The 26,816-nt window shown below is 42.9% G+C and overlaps 1 protein-coding gene across 1 annotated transcript in view; it reads right to left on the reverse strand.

Moving 5' to 3' along the window:
• Nucleotides 1–2,612: 2,612 nt before the first annotated feature.
• Nucleotides 2,613–26,816, reverse strand: part of bace1 (beta-secretase 1) — a 134,783-nt gene continuing 110,579 nt past the window's right edge. Inside the window, exons 6-9 of the mRNA XM_048562131.2 lie at nucleotides 26,339–26,440; nucleotides 21,922–22,071; nucleotides 19,340–19,511; nucleotides 2,613–7,033 (exon numbers count right to left, since the gene is read on the reverse strand). Of these exons, the coding sequence (XP_048418088.1) occupies nucleotides 6,792–7,033; nucleotides 19,340–19,511; nucleotides 21,922–22,071; nucleotides 26,339–26,440 (666 nt within the window). The 3' untranslated portion in view covers nucleotides 2,613–6,791. The remainder of the gene's footprint in view (nucleotides 7,034–19,339; nucleotides 19,512–21,921; nucleotides 22,072–26,338; nucleotides 26,441–26,816) is intronic.

A 26,816-nucleotide genomic window follows, 5' to 3' on the forward strand; every position in this document is an offset into this window, starting at 1 on the left:
TTCATTGCTGCCCCTTGGAATGATATGCAATGTAAATAGATTGTGATGCACTATTGCTTATGGCTCAGTCCATCACCATACCACTGTTTAGAGCCTGAAAGTTCATCTTAATATTTTATATCAGATCTGTAACTTTCTAACGATAGATGGAGTGAAGTGTTTATTTCCCAAATTACAGACCACCGACCAGGTGATGCAGCTGTTTGGCAAATTAGATCGAACGTATCTATTCTTGATTAAACTGCTGTCATTTCAATGCTTAAATGTTGAGTTGGCCTCTGGCTGTTCTTTCAAATTGAAATAGTCTGTCCACAAATGCTCACCACAATGTGCCGTGTAGGAGCACAGCTTCTTGCAGAGACACTGATAATAGGATTAAAGCCTTGCAAATTGGATTGCACTTTAATAATAATTTCTCTGAACAGCACCTTTGATAATAAGTTGAGTCCTGAGTGTGATGTCAGGCATTCAAAGCAAAATGCCACCATGATAAATCCCTGGAGAGAAAACAGAGTGTGGGTCACCGGACCTGAAACGTTAACTCTGCTTTCTCTTCAAAGGTGTTGCCAAACCTGCTGAGTTTCTCCAGCAATTTGTGCTTTTGTTTCATATTTCCAGCATCTGAAGTTCTTTGTTCTCTAGTCAGAGTTTGTTAAAGTCAGCTGCAATGCATTTTAGTGTCTTTTTGGTTTTGACTAACTTTCTAGTAACATCTATGGTGCTTTTCAAACAGGAGGTGAAGTGAGCATTATATTTGGTTGTGTTGACCCAGTAGTAAGCTGGTCTGTCAAAGGCTCTGTGCAGAACACTATTTCCATTATTTAACTGCAGGTTAAATCTCCCAACATATGCCTTAATTGCAATTTATTTTAAGCATCCTTTCCCCCACTGTCTATATATTTATCCGACAGTAACAGTTCTCATAAGTGAATTCTCATGAGTGTGACTGCCAAATTACTGAGCCGTGTCTTATATTTTCCCCTTCAGAATTGGATTTTGACTTTCCTGAAATCATTTTGACAAGGTGGGCACATTTACCTTATTAGTATTCACAATGAGTTTTGAATTAATGTACCTGAATTTACAGAGTCTGGCACTAATCTGTACCATCCATGCAACAATATTCTTGTAATGACATATCAGTGTGCATGTGCGTTTAGAGATACTCCTTTGAATATCAGAGTTGGAATTAAACTAATCTTGCAAATATTGTTATTTTGTTAATCTAGCCTGGGAAATCAGGAACTTTGCAAATGACAATAAGGTGAAGAATGTAAATTGGTCAAAATCCTGTCATTTCATCAGTCAATATTGGATCATGAGAAAATCATGTTTCTAAAGACTACAAGCAAAATAACATTAGCCATGTATTTTGACTGACCCACTTGGCACAGTGCTGTACACTAACTAATTGCAATAACTGAGTAGATGAGGATTTCAAATTCATATCTGTTATATTAGAGCTGAAGTCAAACTGTGACACAGATTTAATTAGGGCATCAGTTTAATATAGATTTCCGATAAATTCTGATCAAATCCATTGAGGAAAATAACCCAATAGAAGAAGGGCAAAAGTCTATTGAAAAATAATTCATATTCATAGTCCATTTGTAGGTTTAATTATTTCTCAAGTGTGCACCTGCCTTCTTAGTTAACCAGGTTAGTAATCAGATCAAAAATAACTTTTCTCAGAGATTTTAGAACGTGAACATAAATTTCCAGAATAATACAGAGTCATAAATCTATCTGGGACATCTGGCAGATGGAGTAGACCATAAGACCATAAGACATAGGAGTGGAAGTAAGGCCATTCGGCCCATCAAGCCCACTCCGCCATTTAAATCATGGCTGATGGACATTTCAACACCACTTCCCTGCACTCTTCCCGTAGCCCTTGATTCCTTGTGAGATCAAGAATTTGTCGAGTTCTGCCTTGAAGGCATCCAACGTCCTGGCCTCCACTGCGCTCTGCGGCAATGAATTCCACAAGCTCACCACTCTCTGGCTGAAGAAATGTCGTCTCATTTCAGTTTTAAATTTACCCCCTCTAATTTTAAGGCTGTGCCCACGGGTCCTAGTCTCCCTGCCTAACAGAAACAACTTCCTAGCGTCCACCCCTTCTAAACCATACATTATCTTGTAAGTTTCTATTAGATCTCCCCTCAACCTTCTAAACTCTAATGAGTACAATCCCAGGATCCTTAGCTGTTCATCATACGTTAAACCTACCATTCCAGGGATCATCCGTGTGAATCTCCGCTGGACACGCTCCAGGGCGAGTATGTCCTTCCTGAGGTGTGGGCCCAAAATTGGACACAGTAGACTTGTTGCTTTTTAAAAAAATGGTGTTGCTGATCTCCTGTGGAATTGCTCATGAATTATCTGGGTTTGAATTCATACATTGTTATGTTTATGGCAGCTAAAACTCAGCAGTGTTTAACCTGAACTGGCTCCATTAATTGCAATACTTCTTACAGGGGGAGCAATGCAAATAAGGACATTCTGAAGTCTATTGAGTCTCATTGCTATGGGAGTTATTAGAGACTGACAGTTGTGTATTAATGTGCAGCCTTCTTCCTTTGAATAACAGACAATCTGTAAAGAGACAAACAAACTAGCTCAAAATGTCTGGTTTTATTTTTCATTATGAATATTTCATTTTAAATACTTTGGACACTTTGGGGTGTGATATCTACATTGTGACGATGTTGACTAGGAGAACAAATGTTCTATTAATAGTCATTTGTCCCTAAAATATTGAATTTTTTTTATTCATTCATGGGATAAGGATATCACTGGGTAAACCAGCATTTATTACCCATCCCAATGGGCAGTTAACAGTCAATCATGTGGCTGCAGGTCTGGAATCACGTCAGCCTGACAAGGCAAGGATGGCAGTCTCCTCCCATGAACGACATGAGTGAACCAGATGGGTTTTCTGTCAATCAACAATTTGTGATCATCATTAGACTCTTAATTACAGATTTTTATTCAATTCAAATTCCACCATCTGTTGCGGGGGCTTCTAAACCCATTCCCCGGAAGATTTTGAGGTCTCTAGAATGCCACTAAGCTGTCACTTCCCCTTAGAAAACAAAACAATTTCTTCGGCTGACTGCAAGAAATGTTGTCAGTGACTCTGCTGCATGTTGTCTACTAAAAAAGAAATGATTTGCTTTTCTCAAATCTCGACAGAAACAATGTTACTGGATCAAGCACCAGTCCCTCCCAATGTGATCCTGTTAATTTCCTTCCCTTCCCCCGGTCATGTCCCTGCTCTGTTATCATTCTCTTTAAATGTTTCCCTTTCCCATTGTGACATTGATTCACTTCCATTTAAGCTGTGTCCAGTCTACCCCTCACATGGTGACATGAAACAGTCTCAGCTGCCAAAGTGACTGCACCTCAAACGTTCTTGCCAGAAGTTGAACCAATTTCTCCCTTTACCAACTCCATAATTTCTGCAACCTTTCTCAATCTCCTTCACTTCTTGAATTCTGGTCCTTCCTCTCAGTCGGATTTGTCTCCTTTCAGTATTTCCTGTCCCCCCCCCCCCCCCACCATGATATTGCCCAGACTCTCTATGCTGCCCTCAGCCTGGTTTATGCTAGTGGCATGAGAACATGCAATTTTAAGGAACTAATAAATTGTTGCAAAAAAAAGACACATTTTGTCAATGTTTTCTGTCTTGAACTCATCACCACAACTTGCAAATATAACAATGTAAAGGAAAAGCAACCTTTATACTGTATCAGGGGATAGTTCATTAATTGGGAACAGGACTCTGATTGGTACAGGCATTGCCACTTAATACTGACAGTTAACTGTCAGGATTTGTTTAATTTTTAAACCAGGCAGGTTGACTCTGATTGATCAAGGTTTTGCCCTGAAAAATACACGAGAGAATGGTTGTCACCTATTTTGTTAAATTTAAACAGGAAGAGGGTGTGTACAACTTCTTTCTGTGTGCACAGAACAGAGCTTCCAGTATGCTCCAGTGCCCACATTGTGAGCTCGACTGATAATTATAAATTGGTGCACTTCCATGCATTGGAAGTTCTGGTCTTTGTAGACAAAAAAAAGTACACAAACTGCCCCTTTTTCAACTCAACAAAGTAAGTGACACCATTCTCTGGTTCAACTGTTAGGATAATGCCTTGACCAATAACAGTCAATCTACCTGAATCAAATTTAAGCAAAACTTGACAGTATATAGTCAATCATCATTAACTGGTGCATTCTTTGTGGCAACACTGGCACCAATTAGAGTCCAATTGCCAACCAATCAGAACTCTCTTTTCATATTGTATTAGTATTATTTTCCTTTCTGTTGATATTTCTTGTGAGTTATCTTGATGAGGTGATTAACAACATTTTTTTTCAGCAATACACAAGTTCTATCCTACCAAGTGACTAAATTAAGAAACAGAAGGAGGAGTAGGCCATTCAGCCCTTTGAGTTTCATACTTTCAACCAATGAGATTATGGCTGATTGTCAACACCGTTTTCCTGCACTGGTGTATGACTTGATTTTCTTCCTGTTAGAAACTTATCAAATTCAGTCTGAAACATACAAAAGTTGAATCTCAAATAACAAAGTGTGGAGCTGGATGAACACAGCAGGCCAAGCAGCATCTTAGGAGCACAAAAGCTGACGTTTCGAGCCTAGACCCTTCATCAGTCATAGTACTCCACCACTCTTTGGGGGAGAAAATTCCAAAGATTTCAGCGCCACCACCCCTGAGAGGAGAAATTCTCCCTGTTTTCAAATTCTACATGGTCTACCCATATTTTGAAACCATGACTCTGGGTTCTAACCCTCTCAGCTAGAGCAAGGATCCTTGCTGCATCTACCCTGTCTTCCTTGATCATTTCCTAGAAGGGTACTATCTAGTTTCCCTCAGATTGTAAATCACAAAATACCAATACCACCTCATTGCAGACCACCTGCCATTACAATATCACAGTCTTAATCTCTCAACACTCCTATCATCCAGATGCACAAGAATCAATGTTTCAATTGCTTCCTTTGCCAATAACTGCTTATAACATTCATGAACATTTATGCTGAAATATCCAGATACTGAATACTTATGTGAAACCCATGTGAACAGTGGGGCAACTATGTGGAAGTAATATTGAGATACTATTAAAACTTGAATCCACAAATTGCACCTAGTTTTTGAACAGGTGAAACATGAACACAAAGTGTCGATTAATTCTGTCACTGACCAGCAGTTTGATATGGCTACATATGGTGAAAGGATTTGGCAGATTGACAAATGAGTATTGCCTAATCAGTTTAGATGTTAATGAATTCATGTCTCTCTCTCTCTGGTGAGGCAGCAACCATATTGTCCTCTGGGACTATGGCAAATTTACTTCCATGTGTTAAAGATTAGCCAATGGCCTGGTCACAGGATATGTCAGTGGTGTAAACAGGGCCAATATTACTAGTTTTAAAGATTAGAACATGGGAACAAAGAGCAGGAGTTGACCCCTTGGCCCTTTGACCTTTGTATAGATGAAGATTTGCTTTAGTTTTCTAATTTCAAGTTGAAGCACTGCTATTAAAACACCATCAAATCACAAGAGTAACCACAGTAGCGCTATCTCAGGAACAGCTGTATAAGGCAGTTGGGTTGCAGTTGTCATGTCACATTGGCCAAGATTCCTCTCAATGGCATTTTGATCAAGATACTAAATAAATGACACACATACAAATATACAAGCCAGAAGTTCCCAAGATTAATCTTCAGTCGGTGTGCTGAGTGACCTGATTTCATTCTGAATAGCAGTGGAAAACAGTACAGCTGGCCACAGCAGCCTCAACTCCCAATATCGACCATTATCCGTGCCCTCTGTGGAAAAGTGCCTAATTTGTAAATGGCAGCATCATCTCCCATGGAGATCCATGGACACACTGACATATGTCAGTTGGGCTTGCATTTCATAAATGACCATTTAAGACAACTATTGAGGGTGCCCAGTACACATTAAAAAGTTACTGCATGAGGACTCATGGTCTTCAGGAGCGAAAGAAGGCAAAAGGCATTGAATGGTCACTGCAATGCCACATTGTTCAATGCTGCCCTATAAATGTAATGCAACTTACTATAATGCATATATTTCTGGATATTTACACATAAATGTAAACACTATGCATTATAAATGATATCTGTAAGGTAGTGTCAATGTGCTGGTAATGTAAAACCACGTTGCACTCAATTTGTAGGAGTGAATGGCCACTGCTGGGCTGCACAGGCTAGAGACTGATAAAAATCAAGCAGATGTCATTAACAACAATTTCCACTGCTCATGTATTTGCTATTGGTCCAGTAGAAGATACCATGGAATTAGGTTGGGTATGATCAAGGTGAGGAATCTGTCAAATAAAAAATATTTCTCTGTGGCTAATATTTACAGTTTCCTTTTGGAGATACTCAAGTGGATTTCTTTCAGTTAGTTGACGTCTCTTGTGAGGAGGAGTTTGTGTGCCTTGTCGAGTTATTCAATTCTCGAACATCACTGTCACTGGGCTGTTGGTCTGCCCTACGGATATTCAGTCACAGTTCAAGGAAATGATCTGACTGAAAGATAGTACAACATGGCAGGGCCTGCACACTGGGGGATGTGGGGGATGTAATTTTGTCTACACTACAATAATCATGAACCTCAACTCTCGCTTTTGATTCTTGGAACACCTGCTGTTCTATCCATCGCTGTAAACTGCTTCTTAGTTAAAAAGGAGAGGGGGAGATATTCTTCCATTTTGAACAGTTCTTCCTTATTCACTTCAGCAACGATATGTCATCTGCAAAGTCATCGTGATCATGGCGAAGACAACGGAAACAGCGCCACTGAAAGACCATGAGGCACAGAGGCAGCATGAAGAGGGCGCAGATGGCTGCCATCACATAGGCAATTGTCATCAGCGTAGACTCATCCGTCTGGGGAATATTGTAGCCGCAGTCCTCCATGTTGGTGCTAAAGAAGGGACCCTCCACCATAGCTGACCGGAACTCATCGTGCACTGAAAGCAAAGGAGAGAACATTAGTTTCTGAGCGCGGGAGGCAGAGCTGTCAATGAGAAGCCCTTACAATTTGTGGATTTTTTAGCATCTATCATTTTCTTTCGTCCTGGTATCAAAAACTTCACTTCAGTGGAAAGCAAAACTTCTTGCCTGAGATCTTTGTTTGACATTCCCAAAAAAAAAGATTGCAGGTGATCCAACCAAACCCAAATTTTTTTTTATACAATCCCTACAGTGTGGAAACAGGCCCTTTGTCCCAACAAGTCCACAGCAACTCTCAGAGCATCCTACCAGGGCCCTTCCCCATAACCCACCTAATGTACACATCCCTCAACACAATCAGATTTCCCACTGCCAAACCGTCTAGCCTGCACATTTTTAGGCTGTGGGAGGAAACCAGGGCACCCGGAGGAAACCCACACAGACGCGGGGAGAATGTGCAAATGCCACACGAGGGTAGAATCAAACCTGGGTCCCTGGCGCTGTGAGGTCATTGTGCTAGTCACTGCACCACATTGCCACCCTTAGTCTTGGAATTCCGTTGAGGGGAGTATTTAGATGGAATTTGGGAGCAGCATGCTACATAAGTCAATCTCTTTTCATACAATGGTGCTGCCATTCACAGTATCAGCCAAGTGAATTTCTGCTACACTCCCTCTAAGGCAAGTATGTTCTCACTTAGGTCAGGAAACCAAGACTTGGCACAATATTGTGATCAGAGATAATGGGAACTGCAGATGTTGGAGAATCCAAGATAATAAAATGTGAGGCTGGATGAACACAGCAGGCCAAACAGCATCTCAGGAGCACAAAAGCTGACGTTTCGGGCCTAGACGCTTCATCAGAGAGGGGGATGGAGAGATGGTTCTGGAATAAATAGGGAGAGAGGGGAAAGCGGACCGAAGATGGATAGAGGAGAAGATAGGTGGAGAGGAGAGTATAGGTGGGGAGGTGTGGAGGGGATAGGTCAGTCCAGGGAGGACAGACAGGTCAAGGAGGCGGGGTGAGGTTGGTAGGTGGGAAATGGAGGTGCAGCTAGAAGTGGGTGGAGGGGATAGGTGAGAGGAAGAACAGGTTAGGGAGGCAGGGTTGAGCTGGGCTGGTTTTGTGATGCATTTCCCGCAACGCATCCCTCACACCCCGCCCCCGCAATAACCACCCTAAGAGAATCCCCCTCGTCCTCACATACCACCCCACCAACTTCCGGATACAACGCATCATCCTCTGACACTTCCGCCATCTACAATCCCACCCCACCACCCAAGCTATTTTTCCATTCCCTCCCCTGTCTGCCTTCCAGAGAGACCACTCTCTCCGTGACTCCCTTGTCCGCTCCACACTCCCCTCCAACCCCACCACACCCGGCACCTTCCCCTGCAACTGCAGGAAGTGCCAGACATGCGCCCACACCTCCTCCCTCACCCCCATCCCAGGCCCCAAGATGACTTTCCACATCAAACAGATGTTCACCTGCACATCTGCCAATGTGATATACTGTATTCACTGTACCCGGTGTGGCTCCCTCTACATTGGGGAAACCAAGCGGAGGCTTGGGGACCACTTTGCAGAACACCTCCGCTCGGTTCACAACAAACAAGTGCACCTCCCAGTCGTGAAACATTTTAACTCCCCCTCCCATTCCTCAGACGACATGTCCATCATGGGCCTCCTGCAGTGCCACAATGATGCCACCTGAAGATTGCAGGAACAGCAACTCATATTCCGCCTGGGAACCCTGCAGCCCAATGGTATCAATGTGGACTTCACATGCTTCAAAATCTCCCCTTCTCCCACTGCATCCCAAAACCAGCCCAGTTCGTCCCCTCCCCCCACTGCACCACACAACCAGCCCAGCTCTTCCCCTCCCCCCACTGCATCCCAAAACCAGCCCAGCTCGTCCCCTTCCCCCACTGCATCACACAACCAGCCCAGCTCGTCCCCGCCTCCCTGTTCTTCCTCTCACCTATCCCCTCCTCCCACCTCAAGCCACACCTCCATTTCCCACCTACCAACCTCATCCTGCCTCCTTGACCTGTCCGTCCTCCCTGGACTGACCTATCCCCTCCCCACCTCCCCACCTATACTCTCCTCTCCACCTATCCTCTCCTCTATCCATCTTTGGTCTGCCTCCCCCCTCTCCCTATTTATTCCAGAACCCTCTCCCCATCCCCCTCTCTGATGAAGGGTCTAGGCCCAAAATGTCAGCTTTTGTGCTCCTGAGATGCTGCTTGGCCTGCTGTGTTCATCCAGCTTCACACTTTGTTAACTTCACACAATATTCCAGGTGCAGTCTCATAAGCCTTGTATAACAAAAGGAACACATCCCAATGTCTGAACTCCAATCCTCCAGAAATGATCTTGCAATCCTCTTTCTGTTTGCACTCGCTTGATTAAATAATCCCACAGTGAATTTGAACTCAGTTCATGCTTGGACAGTAATCTCGGTGTAGAATTTCTTTTCACAGGATTGCATTTAGAAATGGAGAACTAAGATGATTTTCCTTTGAGCAGTCATTGGTGCTGAAGCCTTATGAAAGTACTGTACTGTACTGATGTCAGCTGCATAAGCTGCATCATATCATGGGTCAGAGTTAGCCAGCCTCATCCCGTTGCTGAGCTGGACAATGGAATGTATAACTGGGACCATCAACGCAAGCTTCAGATCACTGACCTCAGACATGATGCAGTGAACTCATTATAATTGTAAGCCCAGACCTGCTGAGCTCTTCGTGCAACTTCCGTTTTTTTTAGAAACAGTTTTTTCGGTTTTTACATTATAATTCAACATTTATTTGATTGTACAAAATAGGAGCAGAAATGTACCAAGAGGTCTTTTGAGCCTGTTCTACCATTTGATGAAATCATGGCTGATCTGTTAGTGTTTTGAATTCCACATTCCCATCTATCCCTGATAATTCTCGATTCTCTTGCCTAACAACAGTTAAAAGTATCCAATGAAACCACTTTTGCAGTCTTCAAAGTTGTGCAACACTCGAAGAGTGAACATTTCTCCTCATTTTTGTCCCGAAAGGGTGAGCCCCCAATTTTTAATCAATGTTCCCTCATTCTGGACTGACCCCCCAAGAGAAAACATTGATGCCACATCCATCTTGTCAAGACTTTTTAGGTTCTTACAGACTTTAATTGAGTCATCCCTCACTCTTAGAAATTCCAGTGGAAACCAGCCCATCTACATAAAACAACCCACTCATTCTAGACATCAATCTAGTAGACCTCCTCTAAACCACCTCTAATGTGTTTACATGTTTCTGTAAATGAGGAGACCAAAACTGCACACAGTTTTTGAAATATAGTCTGACCAATTGTCATTATAACTGAGGCATAACATAGAGTCATGGAGTCATGGAGTGATACAGCATGGAAACTGGCCCCTTGATCCAATCAGTCCATGCTGAACACAATATCAAACTAAACTAGTGCCACCTGCCTCCTCCTGGCCCATGTCCCTCCAAACCTTTCCTATTCATATACTTAATGTATTTTAAACATTGTAATTGTGCCTGCATCCACCACTTCCACAGGCAGTTCAATCCACGCACAACCCACCCTCTATGTAAAAAAAAATTGTGCCTCGTGTCTTTTTTAAATCCCTCCCCTGTCACCTTAAAAATGTGCCCTGTAGTCTTGAAATCCCCCATCCTAGGGGAAAAGAAAACAACTACCATTAATCCTATCTCTACCCCTCATGATTTCATAAACTTCTATAAAGTCACCTCTCAAACTCCTCCAGTCCAGTGAAGAAAGTCACAGTCTATCCAACCTTTCTTGATAACTCCAACCTTCCATACCCGGCAAATCATGGTAAATCTCTTCTGAACCGTGTGACGCAAACTTCAACGAATTATGTACCTGTACCCCTCAGTCCCTCTGCTCCACAACACTACCCAAGGTCCTACCACATAGTGTATAAGCACTGTTTGTTGTACCAAAATGCAATACCTTGCATTTATCCCGATTGAACTCCATCTCCATTTTCAGTCCATTGACCCATTTGATGAAGGTCCATTTGTAACCTTAGAAAACCCTTCTTCACTGTCCACTTTGCCACCAATTACATCTCTTCTTTTGTTTTCAGTTCCTCTCATAATAAAGGAGAGCATCAGATTAGCCTTCTCCATTATGTGTTGCACCTGTATACCTACTTATACAGCAACACACACAAGTCGCTTAGCGCCTCAGAGTTCAGAAGCAATACTTTGTTCTTCTATTTTTCTGGCCAAAATGAACAACTTCCCATTTTCCCCACATTACACTCTATCTGATTTAAAGTATCTCTCCATCCTGCAGCTTCTTATGTCTTCATCACAACATACTTTCCTTCCTATCTTGAAGCGGTCTGTGAATTTAGCTACTGTGCCTTAGCTCCCTCTTTTAACTTATTGATATAAACTGTAAAAAGTTGAGACCTGAGCATAGACACCTACAGGGCCCACTCATCACATCCTGGCCATCAAAGACCCATTCATGCATACTTCCTGTTTTCTTCCAGCCAGCTAATGCTATTATGTTATGTATTGCATGATGAGTCTATACTCACCTGATGAAATATCCTCTCGAAATCCAAATAAAGTCCATTGAAAAGGCCTTAGGATCACTGACTGCTCAAAAGAAAATCATCTTCGTTCTCCACCAAGTGTACTGTCAGAACATGAACTGAGTTAGTTCAAATTCGCTGTGGGTTTATTTAATCAAGCGAATGTGAACAGAAAGAGGATTGCAAGATCATACCAGGAGGATTCAAGTTCAGACACTGGGATGCCTTACTGTAGTTATATTTGTGAAACTGAACCTGGAATATTGTGTTAAGTTTTGCTTTCCCTGCCCAAGGGCAGCAGAGTAGCTCAGAGGTTAACACTGCTGCCTCACAGTGCCAGGGACCTGGGTTCATTTCCACCCTTAGGTGACTGTCTGTGCGGAGTTTCTTCCATTTTCCCAGTGTCTGTGTGGGTTTCCTCTGGGTGCTGTGGTTTCCAAAATTGTGCAAGCGTTGGGAAAATGCAGGCCTATATGGTCTGGAAGGGATGCTCTTCAGAGAGTTGGTGTGGACTCGATGGGCTGAATGGCATGCTTCCACACTGTAGAGATTGTATGAGTGCCAATATATTTCCCTTAGAGTGAGAAATTCACTAGGCTGGTACCAGGGATGAGAGTAATGTTGTATGAGCAGAGATTGGCTCAACTGGGCCTGTAGTTACCGAGTTTACGAGAGGGGATCTGATCGAAATGTATTACATTCTAACAGATCAAATGCAGGGAGGATATTTGCCCTGGTTGGAAAGTCTAGAACCAGGGGACACAGTATCAGGGTATGCGATAGGCTATTTAGGAGTGAGAAAAGGAAACATTGCTTCATTCAGAGGGTGGCAAGCCTGTGGAACTTGCTATCACGGCAGGCTGTAGAAGCCGGCTCACTGAGTATATTCAAGGAAGAGATTGGCATCTTCTCTTATATTAACGGGATCTGTGGAGAGAAGGCAGCAATATGGCTTGCAACAAAGGATCAGCCATGATTATGTTGAATGGTGGAAGAGGTTCGAAGGGCTAAAAAGCCTCTCCTGTTCCTAGTTGCTATGTTTTTACATCTGGGATGTAGCTGAAATGGAGTCAGTGAACGCAGGAGAGCGGAGATATGTTGGTTGGATCAGCACAGCTAGAATGTGCACATTATCAGAAATGATGACAGGGAGAGGCCAGTCAGTCAGAGACAGACCACATTCGCAATGTGGACCCACACTGTGCACCCAGCCTTTCATTTACAAAGCTCTGTCCACCTAACAGCCATTCTTCACTGAGGAGAATGAAGAACACAAAGACCAAGGAATATTTTGTGTGAGTTCATCAAGCGATGGTCCAAATGTTGCCCTTGAGTTTGCTTTGATCCTCACCACATGAGGGTCGGGGAAATTGAAATGGTGAGGGAGAATAGGGAGGGAGAGGGTGAGTTTATAAGAGAGAGTGCAAAAGGCACAGGATGGAGGACAAACAGAGAGAACAGTGAGAGAAGAGGGGTAGGCAGAGAGAGACAGGGAGGGGTACTGAGCAACAGAAGAATAGAGAGAGGGGGAGAGACAGCATGAGGGTGGAATGTGAGGAGGAGTGCAGAGATAGAGGAGAAAAAAAATACAAAAAATAGTGCTGGAGAAATGGGTCTGGCACCATTTGTGGAAAGAGAAACAGAGTTAAAGTTTCCAGTCATATATGACTCTTCTTCAGTTCTGTTTTCATTCTAGCAATTGTGCAATCTTTCCTGCACGAGTGATCACATGAATGAATGAGTACCTGGCTGATTTTCTTACTGTAGTGTAATTGGTATTTAATCCAATTCTACCACCTAAACAGGACCAAATACAATTCTTTTTTCTAGCCAATTATTATTATTTCCTCCTCTCACCTTGCCCTCAATGCCTCTTCACCCATGCCATCATAGTTTTTTGAGTCCTATAAATCTTGTGGTACATTCACAGAAACCTTTCCAGCTTTTTTGCAATGAAGAGAAAATCTGCAGCGATCTGTGCTACAACTTGAATGAAACAATAAATCCAGACATTTTAACACCAGGGTTGCTTTTAAATGATTTAGTTATTTCGTACCTGAATATGTGAAGCAAAATTAACATTTATATTGCATCCTACAATTGCCCTGAGCATTTACTGAACATTAGTGTGAAATAAAATTCTTTATATTAAGACACACTTACATCTAGAATGGGTGGATACAGGGGAAGATTTATAGTCTGATTAAAAACCACATGATATGATGTAGGTGCTAAGCTGTTTAACAACTTCCACATAGACACTTACTGTAAATCACTAATCAACTAAAGAAGAAGACTGAATTAGTACAGCAAATGTTGACAGTTGATTTATTTCATTTACCCAAGTTTTTGGGGCCATTAAACTATTTTCTTTTTGCCATCTTCCTTTACTGAAATTTAAATCTTCATGTTCTCCTTGTTCCTTTACAACTTTGCTTTTCTGGCCTTCAAATGAGACTCTTTGTATAAATGTAAGACCTTTTGTGTGCTTATCAGTACAAAAGCTGATAGCATTGGGGATGTGGTCCTTGGTCAGTATCTTGCCATTCTAGATCCAGGTTTTAATGCGGTGTGAAGCTTCCCTTGTCTTAAAAACGTACATCAGAGTTTAATCAGAGGACCACCGTGTGACAATTTACAGCCTCCCACATTGTTATCCAATTGCCTTTCCCTGTGAATTTATCAGTTTGTAGTGAGTTAGAGCAAATTTGGTGTAGTTCTGTTGCCAGGGCTCAGTACCTAGTACAAAGGTCAAGCTTATGTAAACGCGATCCACTGTATTTTAATGAAAAGGAACCGGATTTGATCAGGGACCTCAAAGTAAAGGAGCCATTAGGAGGTAGTGACCATAATATAAGTTTTAATCTGCAGTTTGAGAGGGTGAAGGGAGAATCGGAAGTGTCCGTATTGCAGTTGAATAAAGGGAACTGTGGCGCTATGAGGGAGGAGCTGGCCAAAGTTCAGTGGTTCAATACCCGAGCAGGGACGGCAGTGGAACAACAATGGCAGGTATTTCTGGATATAATGCAGAAGGTGCAGGATCAGTTCATTCCAAAGAGGAAGAAAGATCCTAAGGGGAGGCAGGGGCGGCCGTGGCTGACGAGGGAAGTTAAGGACTGTATAAAAATAAAAGAGAAGTATAACATAGCAAAGATGAGTGGGAAGCTGGAGGACTGGGAAGCTTTTAAAGAGCAACAGTGGATAACTAAATAGGCAATATACAGAGAAAAAATGAGCTATGAAGGAAAACTGGCCAATAATATAAAGGAGGACAGTAAAAGCTTTTTTAGGTGTGTGAAAAGAAAAATAATGGTTATGACTAAAATTGGGCCCTTGAAGTCAGAAACGGGTGAATTTATTATGGGGAACAAGGAAATGGCAGAAGAGTTGAATAGGTATTTTGGATCTGTCTTCACTAGGGAAGACACAAGTAATCTCCCAGATGCAGTAGTGGCTGAAGGACCGAGGGTAATGGACGAACTGACGGGTATTTATATTAGGCAGGAAATGGTGTTGGATAGACTGTTAGGTCTGAAGGCTGATAAGTCCCCGGGACCTGATGGTCTGCATGCCAGGGTCCTTGAGGAGGTGGCTCTAGAAATTGTGATGCGTTGGGAATTATTTTCCAAGGTTCTATAGATTCAGTATCAGTTCCTGCGGATTGGAGGGTGGCAAATGTTGTCCCACTTTTCAAGAAATGAGGGAGAGAGAAAACAGGAAATTACAGACTGGTTAGCCTGATGTCAGTGGTGAGAAAGATGCTGGAGTCAATTATAAAAGATGAAATTACGACTCATTTGGATAGCAGTAACAGAATAGGTCAGAGTCAGCATGGATTTACGAAGGGGAAATCGTGCTTGACTAATCTTCTGGAATTTTTTGAGGATGTATCTATGAAGATGGATAAGGGAGAACCAGTGGATGTAGTGTACCTGGGCTTTCAGAAAGCCTTTGATAAAGTCCCGCATAGGAGATTGGTGAACAAAATTAGGGCACATGGTATTGGGGGCAAAATACTGACTTGGATTGAAAATTGGCTGGCTGACAGGAAGCAAAGAGTAGTGATAAACGGGTCCCTTTCCCAGAATGGCAGGCAGTGACCAGTGGGGTACCACAAGGTTCGGTGCTGGGGCCGCAGCTGTTTACAATATATATTAATGATATAGACGAAGGCATTACAAGTAATATTAGCAAATTTGCTGATGACACAAAGTTGGGTGGCAGTGTGAAATGTGAGGAGGATGTTATTAAAATACATGGTGACTTGGACAGGCTGGACGGATGCATGGCAGATGCAGTTTAATGTGGATAAATGTGTGGTTATACACTTTGGTGGCAAGAACAGGAAGGCAGATTACTATCTCAATGGAGTCAAGTTAGGTAAAGGGGAAGCACAACGAGATCTAGGTGTTCTTGTACATGAGTCAATGAAAGCAAGCTTGCAGGTGCAGCAGGTAGTAAAGAAAGCTAATAGCATTTTGGCCTTCATCACAAGAGGAATTGAGTATAGGAGCAAAGAGGTCCTTCTGCACCTGTACAGGGCCCTGGTGAGACCGCACCTGGAGTATTGTGTGCAGTTTTGGTCTCCCAATTTGAGGAAAGACATTCTTGCTATTGAGGGAGTGCAACGTAGGTTCACAAGGTCAATTCCCGGAATGGCAGGACTATCATAGGTTGAAAGATTGGAGCGACTGGGCTTGTATACTCTTGAGTTTAGAAGGATGAGAGGGGATCTGATTGAGACATATGAGATTATTAAGGGATTAGACACTGTGGAGGCAGGAAGCATGTTTCTGCTGATGGGTGAGTCCAGGACCAGAGGACACAGTTTACAAATAAGGGGTAGGCCATTTAGAACAGAGTTGAGGAAAAACTTCTTCACCCAGAGAGTGGTGGATACATGGAATGCTCTGTCCCAGAAGACAGTGGAGGCCAACTCTCTGGATGCTTTCAAGAAAGAGATAGACAGAGCTCTTAAAGATAGTGGAATCAAGGGTTATGGGGATAAGGCAGGAACAGGATACTGATTGTGGATGATCAGCCAAGATCATAATGAATGGTGGTGCTGGCTCGAAGGGCCGAATGGCCTACTCCAGCACCTATTGTCTATTGTCTATAAGCAATGGTGCAATCTTTCAAATCAGCAGTACAGCGGTAAGACACAGGTTTGTTTCTTGGCTGACCATTACGTCAACAATATGTATACCACTGGGCAAGAGTTATAGCTGGGGAAAGGCAATAATGATGAGATTAGGCAAGATTTAGGGAGCATAGGATGGGGAAGGAAACCGCAGGGGATGGGCACATCAAAAGTGTGGAGCCTGTTCAAGGAAAAACTCCTGTGTGTCCTAGATAAGTATGTACCTGTCAGGCAGGGAGGAAGCTGTAGAGCGCGGAAGCCGTGGTTTACAAGGGAAGTGGAATCTCTGGTCAAGAGGAAGGAGAAGGCTTATGTTAGGATGAGATGTGAAGGCTCAGTTAGGGCACTTGAGGGCTATGAGGTAGCCAGGAAAGACCTAAAGAGAGAGCTCAGAAGAGCCAGAGGAGACACGTGAAGTTGTTGGCGGATAGGATCAGGGTAAACCCTAAGGCTTTCTATAGGTATTTAAGGAATAAAAGAATGATGAGAGTAAGATTAGGGCCAATCAAGGATAGTAGTGGGAAGTTGTGTGTGGAGTCAGAGGAGATAGGGGAAGCACTAAATGAATATTTTTCGACAGTATTCACTCTAGAAAATGACAATGTTGTCGAGGAGAATACTGAGATACAGGCTACTAGATAGGTGGGATTGAGGTTTACAAGGAAGAGGTATTAGAAATCTTACAGAGTGTGAAGGTAGATAAGTCCCCTGGGCCGGATGGGATTTATCCTAGGATCCTCTGGGAAGCCAGGGAGCAGATTGCCGAGCCTTTGGCATTGTTCCTTAACTCATCATTGTCTACAGGAATAGTGCCAGACGACTGGAGGATAACAAATGTGGTTCCTCTGTTCAAGAAGGGGAGTAGAGACAACCCTGGTAATGATAGAACAGTGAGCCTTACCTCACTTGTTGGTAAAGTGTTGGAAAAGGTGATAAGAGATAGGATTTATAATCATCTAGAAAAGAATAAATTGATTAGGGATAGTCAGCACGGTTTTGTGAAGGGCAGGTCGTGCCTCACAAACCTTATTGAGTTCTTTGAGAAGGTGACCAAACAGGTAGATGAGAGTAAACCGGTTGATGTGGTGTATATGGATTTCAGCAAGGCGTTCGATAAGGTTCCCCACAATAGGCTATTGTACAAAATGCGGAGGAATAGGATTGTGGGAGATATAGCTGTTTGGATCGAAAATTGGCTTGCTGAAAGAAGACAGAGGGTGGTAGTTGATGGGAAATGTTCATCCTGGAGACCAGTGATGAAGGATGCTGTAGGTTGCAGAGAGACATAGATAAGATGTAGAGCTGGGCTGAGAGGTGGCAAATGGAGTTTAATGCGGACAAGTGTGAGGTGACGCACTTTGGTAGGAGTAACCGGAATGCAAAGTACTAGGCTAATTGTAAGATTCTTAGTAATGTAGATGAGCAGAGAGATCTCGGTGCGCATGTACACAGATCCTTGAAAGGTCTTATGAGTAAAGGCTGAGGGACTTGAGGCTGTTTTCGTTAGAGAGAAAAAGGTTGAGAGGTGACTTAATTGAGACATATAAAATAATGAGAGGGTTAGATAGGGTGGATAGGGAGAGCCTTTTTCCTAGGATGGTGACGACGAGCACAAGGAGGCATAGCTTTAAATTGAGGGGTGAAATATATAGGACAGTGGTCAGAGGTAGTTTCTTTACTCAGAGAGTAGTAAGGGAATGGAACGCTTTGCCTGCAACGGTAGTGGATTCGCCAACTTTAAGTACACTTATGTCATCATTGGATAAGCATATGGATGCACATGGAATAGTATAAGTTCGATGGGCTTCGGATCGGTATGACAGGTCAGCACAACATCGAGGGCTGAAGGGCCTGTACTGTGCTGTAATGTTCTATGTTCTATGTTCTAATACCCACCAGGAAAAAGAAACTCAACAGGTCTGTCAGCATCTGTGGAGACAGAAAAACAGCTCATCGACCTGAAACATTAACTTCCTTGCTCTGTCCACAGGTGCTGCCAGGCCTGTTGGGTTTCCTTCCCAGCTGGGACTGTTGAGATAATGGCCAGCCAAGGACAAAGCCCATACCCCTTCAATGTTTCACTGATCTGAAAGACTGCATCTCTGCCAGGACAGCTGAGAATTTCTGACGCCTTTTGCCCCTAGTTCAGATTTTGCAGCGTCCACACTCATTTTCTTTTCGCGCTCTCTAATGTTCATTTAGCTGAAGCAGGGAGGATCTGAAACGGAGAGGCCAGAGAGGGATGACAGGAGCAGGGAACCCTGATGCAGAGAGAAGACATCTCCCTATGAATATGGAACAGAAGCCAAGAGGGGACCACAGGCCACTCTCCTGTCATTCTGAACAGCAATAGTGAAAGGATGATTGACACTCATGATTTAAGATGGTGTCTGGATTGGAATCGCAAGAACTAAAGAGAGAAGGGCTATAAAAGGAAGATTCTATCGGGAGTCATCTTTGCAATTCTTTTTATTCATGTGTAGGGGGTGTGGATATCACTGGCTGGGCCTATTTCTATTCCCCATCTCTAGTTCCCCTGGAAGAGGTTGTGCTGAGCTGTCTTCTTGAACCAAAAGTGCTGAAACAGATTTTGCGACATGCTCCACTCACCGTGACAAGTGCTAACTGCAAACCCAATGCGTTTGCGAGCGCGGTCAAAGACAACATAAAACCCCTCCATGATGACGGCACCCATCACGGTTCCTGTTGTAGACTGGGAGATGGCAAACTTATAGCAATCATCCTGAGAAGTGGCCACATCCTCCACTGGGCGCAGGTATTGCTGTAAATAAAACGAATGGAGCTTTGGAGGTCAATTACACACTTGCGACCAGGTTGAGATTGCCCAGGCTTAGAATCCCCACGGCCAGCATTGGGAGTGGAGAGAGAAAAACAGGGGACAGTAACAGCACTGAAGGAGGCTATCAGCCTGTCCTGTTGATGCCAGCTCTCTGCAACAGCAACTCTGTTAGTTTCATTCCCTGACCCTTTCTTCTTAGCCCAGCAATTTTATTTTCTCTTTGGATGTTTGTACAATTATTAATCTGAATAAGTGAGACTAGAGAGTCAGAAAGACAATGGCTTGGATGTACAGTCAGAGTCATATAGCAGGGAAACAGACCCTCCAGTCCATGCCAACCATGTTCCCAAACTAAACTAGTCCCACCTGTCTGTAGTTGACCCATATCCCTTCAAACTTTTCCTATTCATGAGATTATCTAAATGTTTTTTAAATGTCATAACTGTACTTGCATCCGCCACTTACTCTGGCAGCTTAATCCACACACTAACTGCTCTCTGTACGAAAAAGTTGCCCCTCATCTCCTCTTGAAGTCTTTCTCCTCTCGCCTTAATGTTTAATGTCACTGGAATAAAGGCTGGTGGTTCCAGATTTTATATTTTTAAGTACCATTGTTTTGTTCCTTGCGTTTATATTCATCCAGCTGTCACGGCAAGATTTGATTTGTGGAGCATTGCTGTGCCTCTGGATTATTGGTCCAGTAACAATATAACCAGGCCACTGTCCCCCTAAATCCATGATGAGAATGTGGCCTTGGCGTACTTGAGTGAGGAAGCCAGGTTCATCTCATCAAACCCCACGATATCAGCACTCTTCCAATTCTGGCCTCTCGAGCATCCCTGATTTCAATCAGTCCACCATTGGTAGCAGCTGTACTTTCCACTGTGTAGGAGCTAAGCTCCGGAATAACGAACATCTCTTTGCCTCTTCATCTTGTTTTCCTCTTTTAAGATGCACTACTCAGCAAGCTTACTGTCAACTGACATCCTATCTCCTTATGTAGCTGCTGTCATATTTTGTTTTATAATCCTCTTGTAAAGAGCACGGGAACATTTTATTACGTTAAAATCTCCTGTATAAATATAAGTTGTTGTGGTTGCTTAATAACTTGCCAAACTCCATTGTCTCAATCTGTCACCCCTGGCAAGCAAGGAAACATTGAGCTTGGGATATCATTGAGCTTCTAGCAGTGGTGAAAACTCTTTTCCAAATCAGTAAAGGGACTTCCAAATGTGAGGGATGCTGAAATAATTCTCACTCCTCATTCAGCTCTTCTCCCTGTTCTCTCCATGATTCACTCACAAATCTCACTGTTGGCTGAAGTATGAAAGATAAAAGATAAGCAAGAGGAGTAGACAGAGGCTTGGTTAATAATCGCAGCACTAACAAAGAGCCAGTAACCCGAAACTCTATTTCACTCTCTGCCAAACGTGCCTCTTGAGACCTTCCAGCATCTGTGTTTTTATTCCAGGCTTACAGAATTTTGCTCTGTTCATGGTTCATCTAGACCATACCAATTAGGAACAGTAGTAGGCCATTCAGCCCCTCTAGTTTTCTCTGGCATTCAATGGCTGATCTGAATGCAGCCTCAACTCCATATTCCTGCCTTTTCCATTTTCCAATGAGTTAATCAAAAATCTACCTATCTCTACCTTAGAAATATTCAATGACTCCTCCTGCACTCCTGGCTGGAGCACAGAGTTCTGAAGACTCACGACTCTCTGAGGGAAAAGAAACTTCTTTAACTCTATTTTAAGTGAGCGACCTCTTATTTTTATTTTACACACTCCCACAATGGGATACATACTTTCAGTATCCACACAAGACAAGCTCCCACTCTAATAAAATCCAGCAGTCTGCCCATCCCTACCTCCTAAGATAACTATCCCCGGCCATACATGGCTACCGTGAGATAACAAGGTGAAGAGCTGGATGAACACAGCAGGGCAAACAGCTCTTCATCTTGTTATCTCAGATGCTCCAGCATCTGCAGTTCCTACTATCTCATGGCTACCAATGAGATGGCTTTAGGTTGGCAGTTTTAATAAATTTGTTAATTTGGCCCAAACACAGAGCTCACAACTGAAATTCTCACACAGAAGATCCATGTGATTTGAACTGAATTTGACCTAAGTGAGTAAAGAAACTTCATTATAAAGGATAATAGCCATTTCAGAGTATAGAACTTCAGTATTGTGCCTTGCACTCATCAGGACAATTCACAAGAAAAGCAAATTAAGGGGAACACCATTGGTATTCCTTGAATATTACCCTGATGAGTGCCAGATGAAAGACTTCAATAAAATGTGCCATTTTTTAACATTATTAGAGGAAAATTAAGTGCATTACTTTTTAGAACTGAGAGGGGCAAACCCAGCTTGCACGCACTTACTTGTGGGAGGATAGTGATTTGGAAAGATTGATTAGTGGCCTCCCCCATGAGGTAGAGCGATATTGTTGGGAAGATGTGCCAGGGCGTGGTGCCAATCTGCCAGCAAACCAGCTGCTCACCCAACCAAAAACCATCTGGGAATTTCTCTGTCTGTCGAAAGAGAAAAAATAAGTTAAAAAACATGAAGTAACATTGATTATCATGAATATTTCATTGTCCCAGGTGCCCTCAATGTAGAGATGTTGTACAAGTTTCCAAATAGTGTTATTTATCATTTAAACATGCAGTTGTGTGTTAAGTTATTAAGGCACATGGAAATGTGACCACTGCAAATTCAGAAGAGATGGCTCATTCTATGCATAAAGTACCTACAAACATGCCCCAATGTATATTTTATCCCCTGTACAAGAGAGTCCCTTGCAGATAATCATGGCTCTGTCTTTTTTTAAACTCATTCACAAAATGACAGCACTGCCACCTGAGCCAGCATTTAATGCCCATCCTTAATTGCCCAGAGGGCAGTTCAGAGTCAATCATTTCACTGTGGGTCTGAAGTCACATGTAGGCCAGACCAGATAAGAACTGCAGTTTCCTTCCCTAAAGGGCATTAGTGAACCAGATGGGTTTTCCTCTCATTTAGTATTACATTCTACAGTCATTAGACTCTGAATCCTAGATTCCTATCAAATTCAAACTCCACCAGTGGCTGTGGCAGGATTTGAACCCAGGTCCCCAGAACATTACCTAGATTAATAGTCTAGCGATAATACCACCAGGCCACCACCTCTGAGCATGAGCAGGGACTTCATTAAATCAGTCGATTTGAACATATGCTTCTTTTGTCTTTTATCACAAGCACTGTCCAAGTCTGTCACTTATTTATATTTGTTCACAGGATATGGCTGTCACAGTCTGGGTCAACATTTATAATTCATCCCTAACTGTCCTTGAGAAGATGGTGGTGAGCTGCCTTTTTGAAACTCTGCGATCTACAAAGGGAGAAGGGCAATGTGTGTACATGCATCATGTTGTTAGAAAGGGAGTTCCAGGATGTTTATCCAGTGATAGAGTAGTAACTGCAACATTGTTCCAACCCTGGGTGGTGCAAAGTTTGAAGGGGATCTGCAGAGTTCCAAGCATCTGTAGGTGGTAGCAGTCACCACTTTGGAAGGTACTTCTGGAGGAGCCTGGGTGGGACATAGTTGAGAAGAAATTTCTTCTTTTAGACAGTCTTTAATGCTTAGAATGTTCTCGTCCAGTTAACAATGAAGGTCGTGTTATTGAACATAAGCTTGTCCTCCCTATTGGCATTGTGAGTCTATGTACAGCACATGGACTGCAGCAATTCAAAAAAGCAGCTCACTACCACCTTCTCAAGGGCTACTGGAGTTGGGCAATAAATGATGGCCGGCTGATGATACCACATGCCACCAATAATTTTTTTTAAAAATTCCAAAGTCACACAGCCCTCTGAAAGAAAATAATTCTCCTCAACTCTCTTCTGAAAGTGTGACCCATCTCATTTTATAACGGTGTCACCTCCTCCCACCTAGTTCTGGACTGATCCATGACAGGAAACATAGTTTGCAGGTCCACCTTGTCAAACCCATTCAGAATCCTACACATTTCTTGAAATGATGGTCTTCCTCAGTAGCTATCTGGTAAGGGCAAACTTGTGTAGTGTTTTTGCTTGACCTCCTTCATCATCCATTGATTTGGATGAATACTGCTCTGAAACCATTGCACATTTTGAGATGTATGTCTGCTCATATCCCTACAGCACTTCCACCACCACCTTTAAGTAATTCAGTACCCTTCGTGGAGTCTGCATGAAGCCCATTATTTTTCTTCCAAAATAAGGAATTTTACACTGCGGTACTGCTCATCCACTCACATAATTTAATTCTCACGTGAGTACCTTGTGATTAGGCTGGCCCTTCATGCTTAGAATCCACTACAAGTTTGACCACTTTCTTGTTCCCTGATTTCGGGACTGTTCTGTTAATTTTTCCAGAAGTTTGCTTTCTATTTTCTAATAGAACATAGAACATTACAGCGCAGTACAGGCCCTTTGGCCCTCGATGTTGCGCCGACCTGTGAAAAAAAACTGAAGCCCATCTAACCTGCACTATTCCATTATCATCCATATGTTTATCCAATGACCATTTAAATGCCCTTAAACTTGGCGAGTCTACTACTGTTGCAGGCAGGAATAATAATGGAATCAAACTTAAACTGTAGACATGAGACAAAGCCTGGAACAACGGAGAGTTCCCAGTACACCAAGATATTCATGATGTCATGAACTGATTTTCTGTCAGCAAACCAGACAATCCATCAAAAAATATTTGCCAGAACAAGAGGCTGTGACTTCAACCTTGTCACATTTGGGACTCATCCTTGTACCTAAGCTGGTACCTCAAGAAGTAATTCCTAATAGTCTCAAACTTTGCCCAAGACAAAACTTGGTATAGTTTCCAATTGCAGGGAATTATTTGATCTGCACTTAATGAAAGCAAGAAATACCCTTACATTTCTACAGCATTTCTCTCAACATACAGTCATTTCAAAGTGCTTTATAGCCAACAGTGTGCTTTGTAAAGTATAGCTGTTGTTACAGGATAGGAAACATAACAGCCACTTTGACAGAGCAAACTTCCACAAACTGCTATGTGATGATGACAAATACTGTCTCTTTGTGATATTGGTGTGGAGAGCAATATTGGTCAACACACAGGAGAGAACTTCCCTGTTCTCCAGGAAACTGTGCCAAGACATTTTTTGAAAGAAAGAGAGGCCAGACTGAGCTTTGTATTAATGTCTCATCTGATAGTTGCCAACTATTGTGTTTAATGTGTTACATTGTCATCAGTAGCAAGATTTACTGGACATTTACTTTCCTCCATTGCCCAATACAAGTGCTGATGTATAGGTGTACAGTTCCATGGGAGCTGATGCCCTCCTACGTCTTGTTACATTCCTCTTCCTTTCAACATAAAAGCACTATTCAGTGAACTGACCTAGGAGACTACGCACTGTACAGGCAACATCTGCTGGTGCTGCTTTCAGCCTGGCTACAAGGCAGGGGACTTGTACATCACATCTTGGATCAGTGGGAACTATGACTAACAGCAGTTTAAGATATGCACCTTTAAATGTGTATATACATTGCATCTCACCAAAGTGCTGCCCTTCATTCACTAAAATCTGCATCTTGAGACAATGCAATCAATTTTGAGAATCACCACATTTCGAATTCACTCCTGTTCTCCACCTGGTATCAGATTATGAGGCCTTGCCTTACTGAAAGGAGTCAAAGAATCCCCACAGTATGGAAGCCATGTGGCTCATCAATTCAACAACAACCCTCCAGAAAGCATCACACCCAGGCCAGTTCCCTTCCCTTTCCCTATCCCTAACCCTGTCTCTGTAACCCCACATTTCCCATGGCTAACCCACCTAGTCTGCACTTTCCTGCATGCCTTGAGCAATTTAGTGTGGCCTATTCACCTAACCCGCACATCTTTAGACTGTGGGAGGAAATTGGGGCACCTGGAGGAAACCCACACAGACACAGGGAGAACATGCAAACTCCACACAGACAGTTTCCTGAGGCTGGAATGCGAACCCTGGCACTGTGAGGCAGCAGTGCTAACCATTGAGCCACCGTCTCACTCCCTACTGTACAATGATCAAATGAGGTAACATCAGCAAACAATACCGAGGGCACATCTGATCAATGTGAACAAGATTATGACAGGTTTTAATGAGGTAGACAAAGAAAAGCTGCACCCGTGAGCTGACAGTACAAGGACAAGGGGGTCACAGCTTTAAGATTTTGGGCAAGAGTTGCAAGAGGAATGGCAGGAGGATTTATTTTTTGAAACAGTTTCTGCTTATTGATCTGGAACTCATGAATCACAACTGTGGTGGAAGTGGACATGATCAATAATTTCAAAAGGAAACTGTTTGTGCACTCAATGGAAATAAATCTGCAAGAACAGGGGCATTGGGTAGGGATGTGAGTAACCAGAATGCTCCAGGTAAAGCCTTCCTCTGTGCACCAAATGACTCTGACATCATCCTTGAAATGGGGCCAGTTATAGTGTTTCCTTCATTGCCTGGTTAAGAAACATGTCACGCTATAAATTAACCTGGATCTTTCTGTGAAACTTACTGCTGCAGCATAATTCACTTGTGTGTGCCTTTGAAGAAATGAGGCCATCTGGCCCATTGTGCCTGAACTAGCTGTTACGACATGCTACCCAATCAGCCACACCCTCTCCCTTTAGCACCATAAATGATCAGCTTCATGGGTATAAATCTAAATACTTTCCTTGAGGAGGAAGAATGGACCGCAATAAGGGGCTTTAAAAACTGCATCAATTTTCCTTCATTTTACAAAACAATACTTAACAGAAGACGCAGCTTTGATGGATTTCACTGCAGCTTGGAACACTTTCTTGGGCAGCCGAAGGTTTGTAGTTCCACTGTCCACGATACTCTTGTCGTAGTTATACTGGAGAAAATGAAATAGATTTCAGTTTCGAGGCAAACACATAATGGGGGTTTGTGCAGCTGAATGTAAGTGAGCTGATGTGGAAACTCAAGCAGCGGTCAGGGTGGTAAATAAAGTAATTCCTGCTCTTGCTGCTTCTGTTGGAAAGACACTGAGGGCAGAAGGGCATCTAATTGGACAGGATGTTGGTGGGTCTGAAATGTATTTCCATTCCTCATTACTTATCTTTGGCCTGGGACACCCTGAGATCCTGAGGCTTCAGTATTTGCTTTCCCCAGTGATGCTTCTAAGGAAAACAGCTACTTCACACAAACTGAATCTTGGTAAGCAAGGCTTCTGTCCATGGGGTGCTGATTGGAGCGAGAGTCTCACTCCT

Source organism: Stegostoma tigrinum, chromosome 32 (genome assembly GCF_030684315.1).
Source record: "Stegostoma tigrinum isolate sSteTig4 chromosome 32, sSteTig4.hap1, whole genome shotgun sequence".
In the NCBI taxonomy this organism is placed as follows: domain Eukaryota; kingdom Metazoa; phylum Chordata; class Chondrichthyes; order Orectolobiformes; family Stegostomatidae; genus Stegostoma; species Stegostoma tigrinum.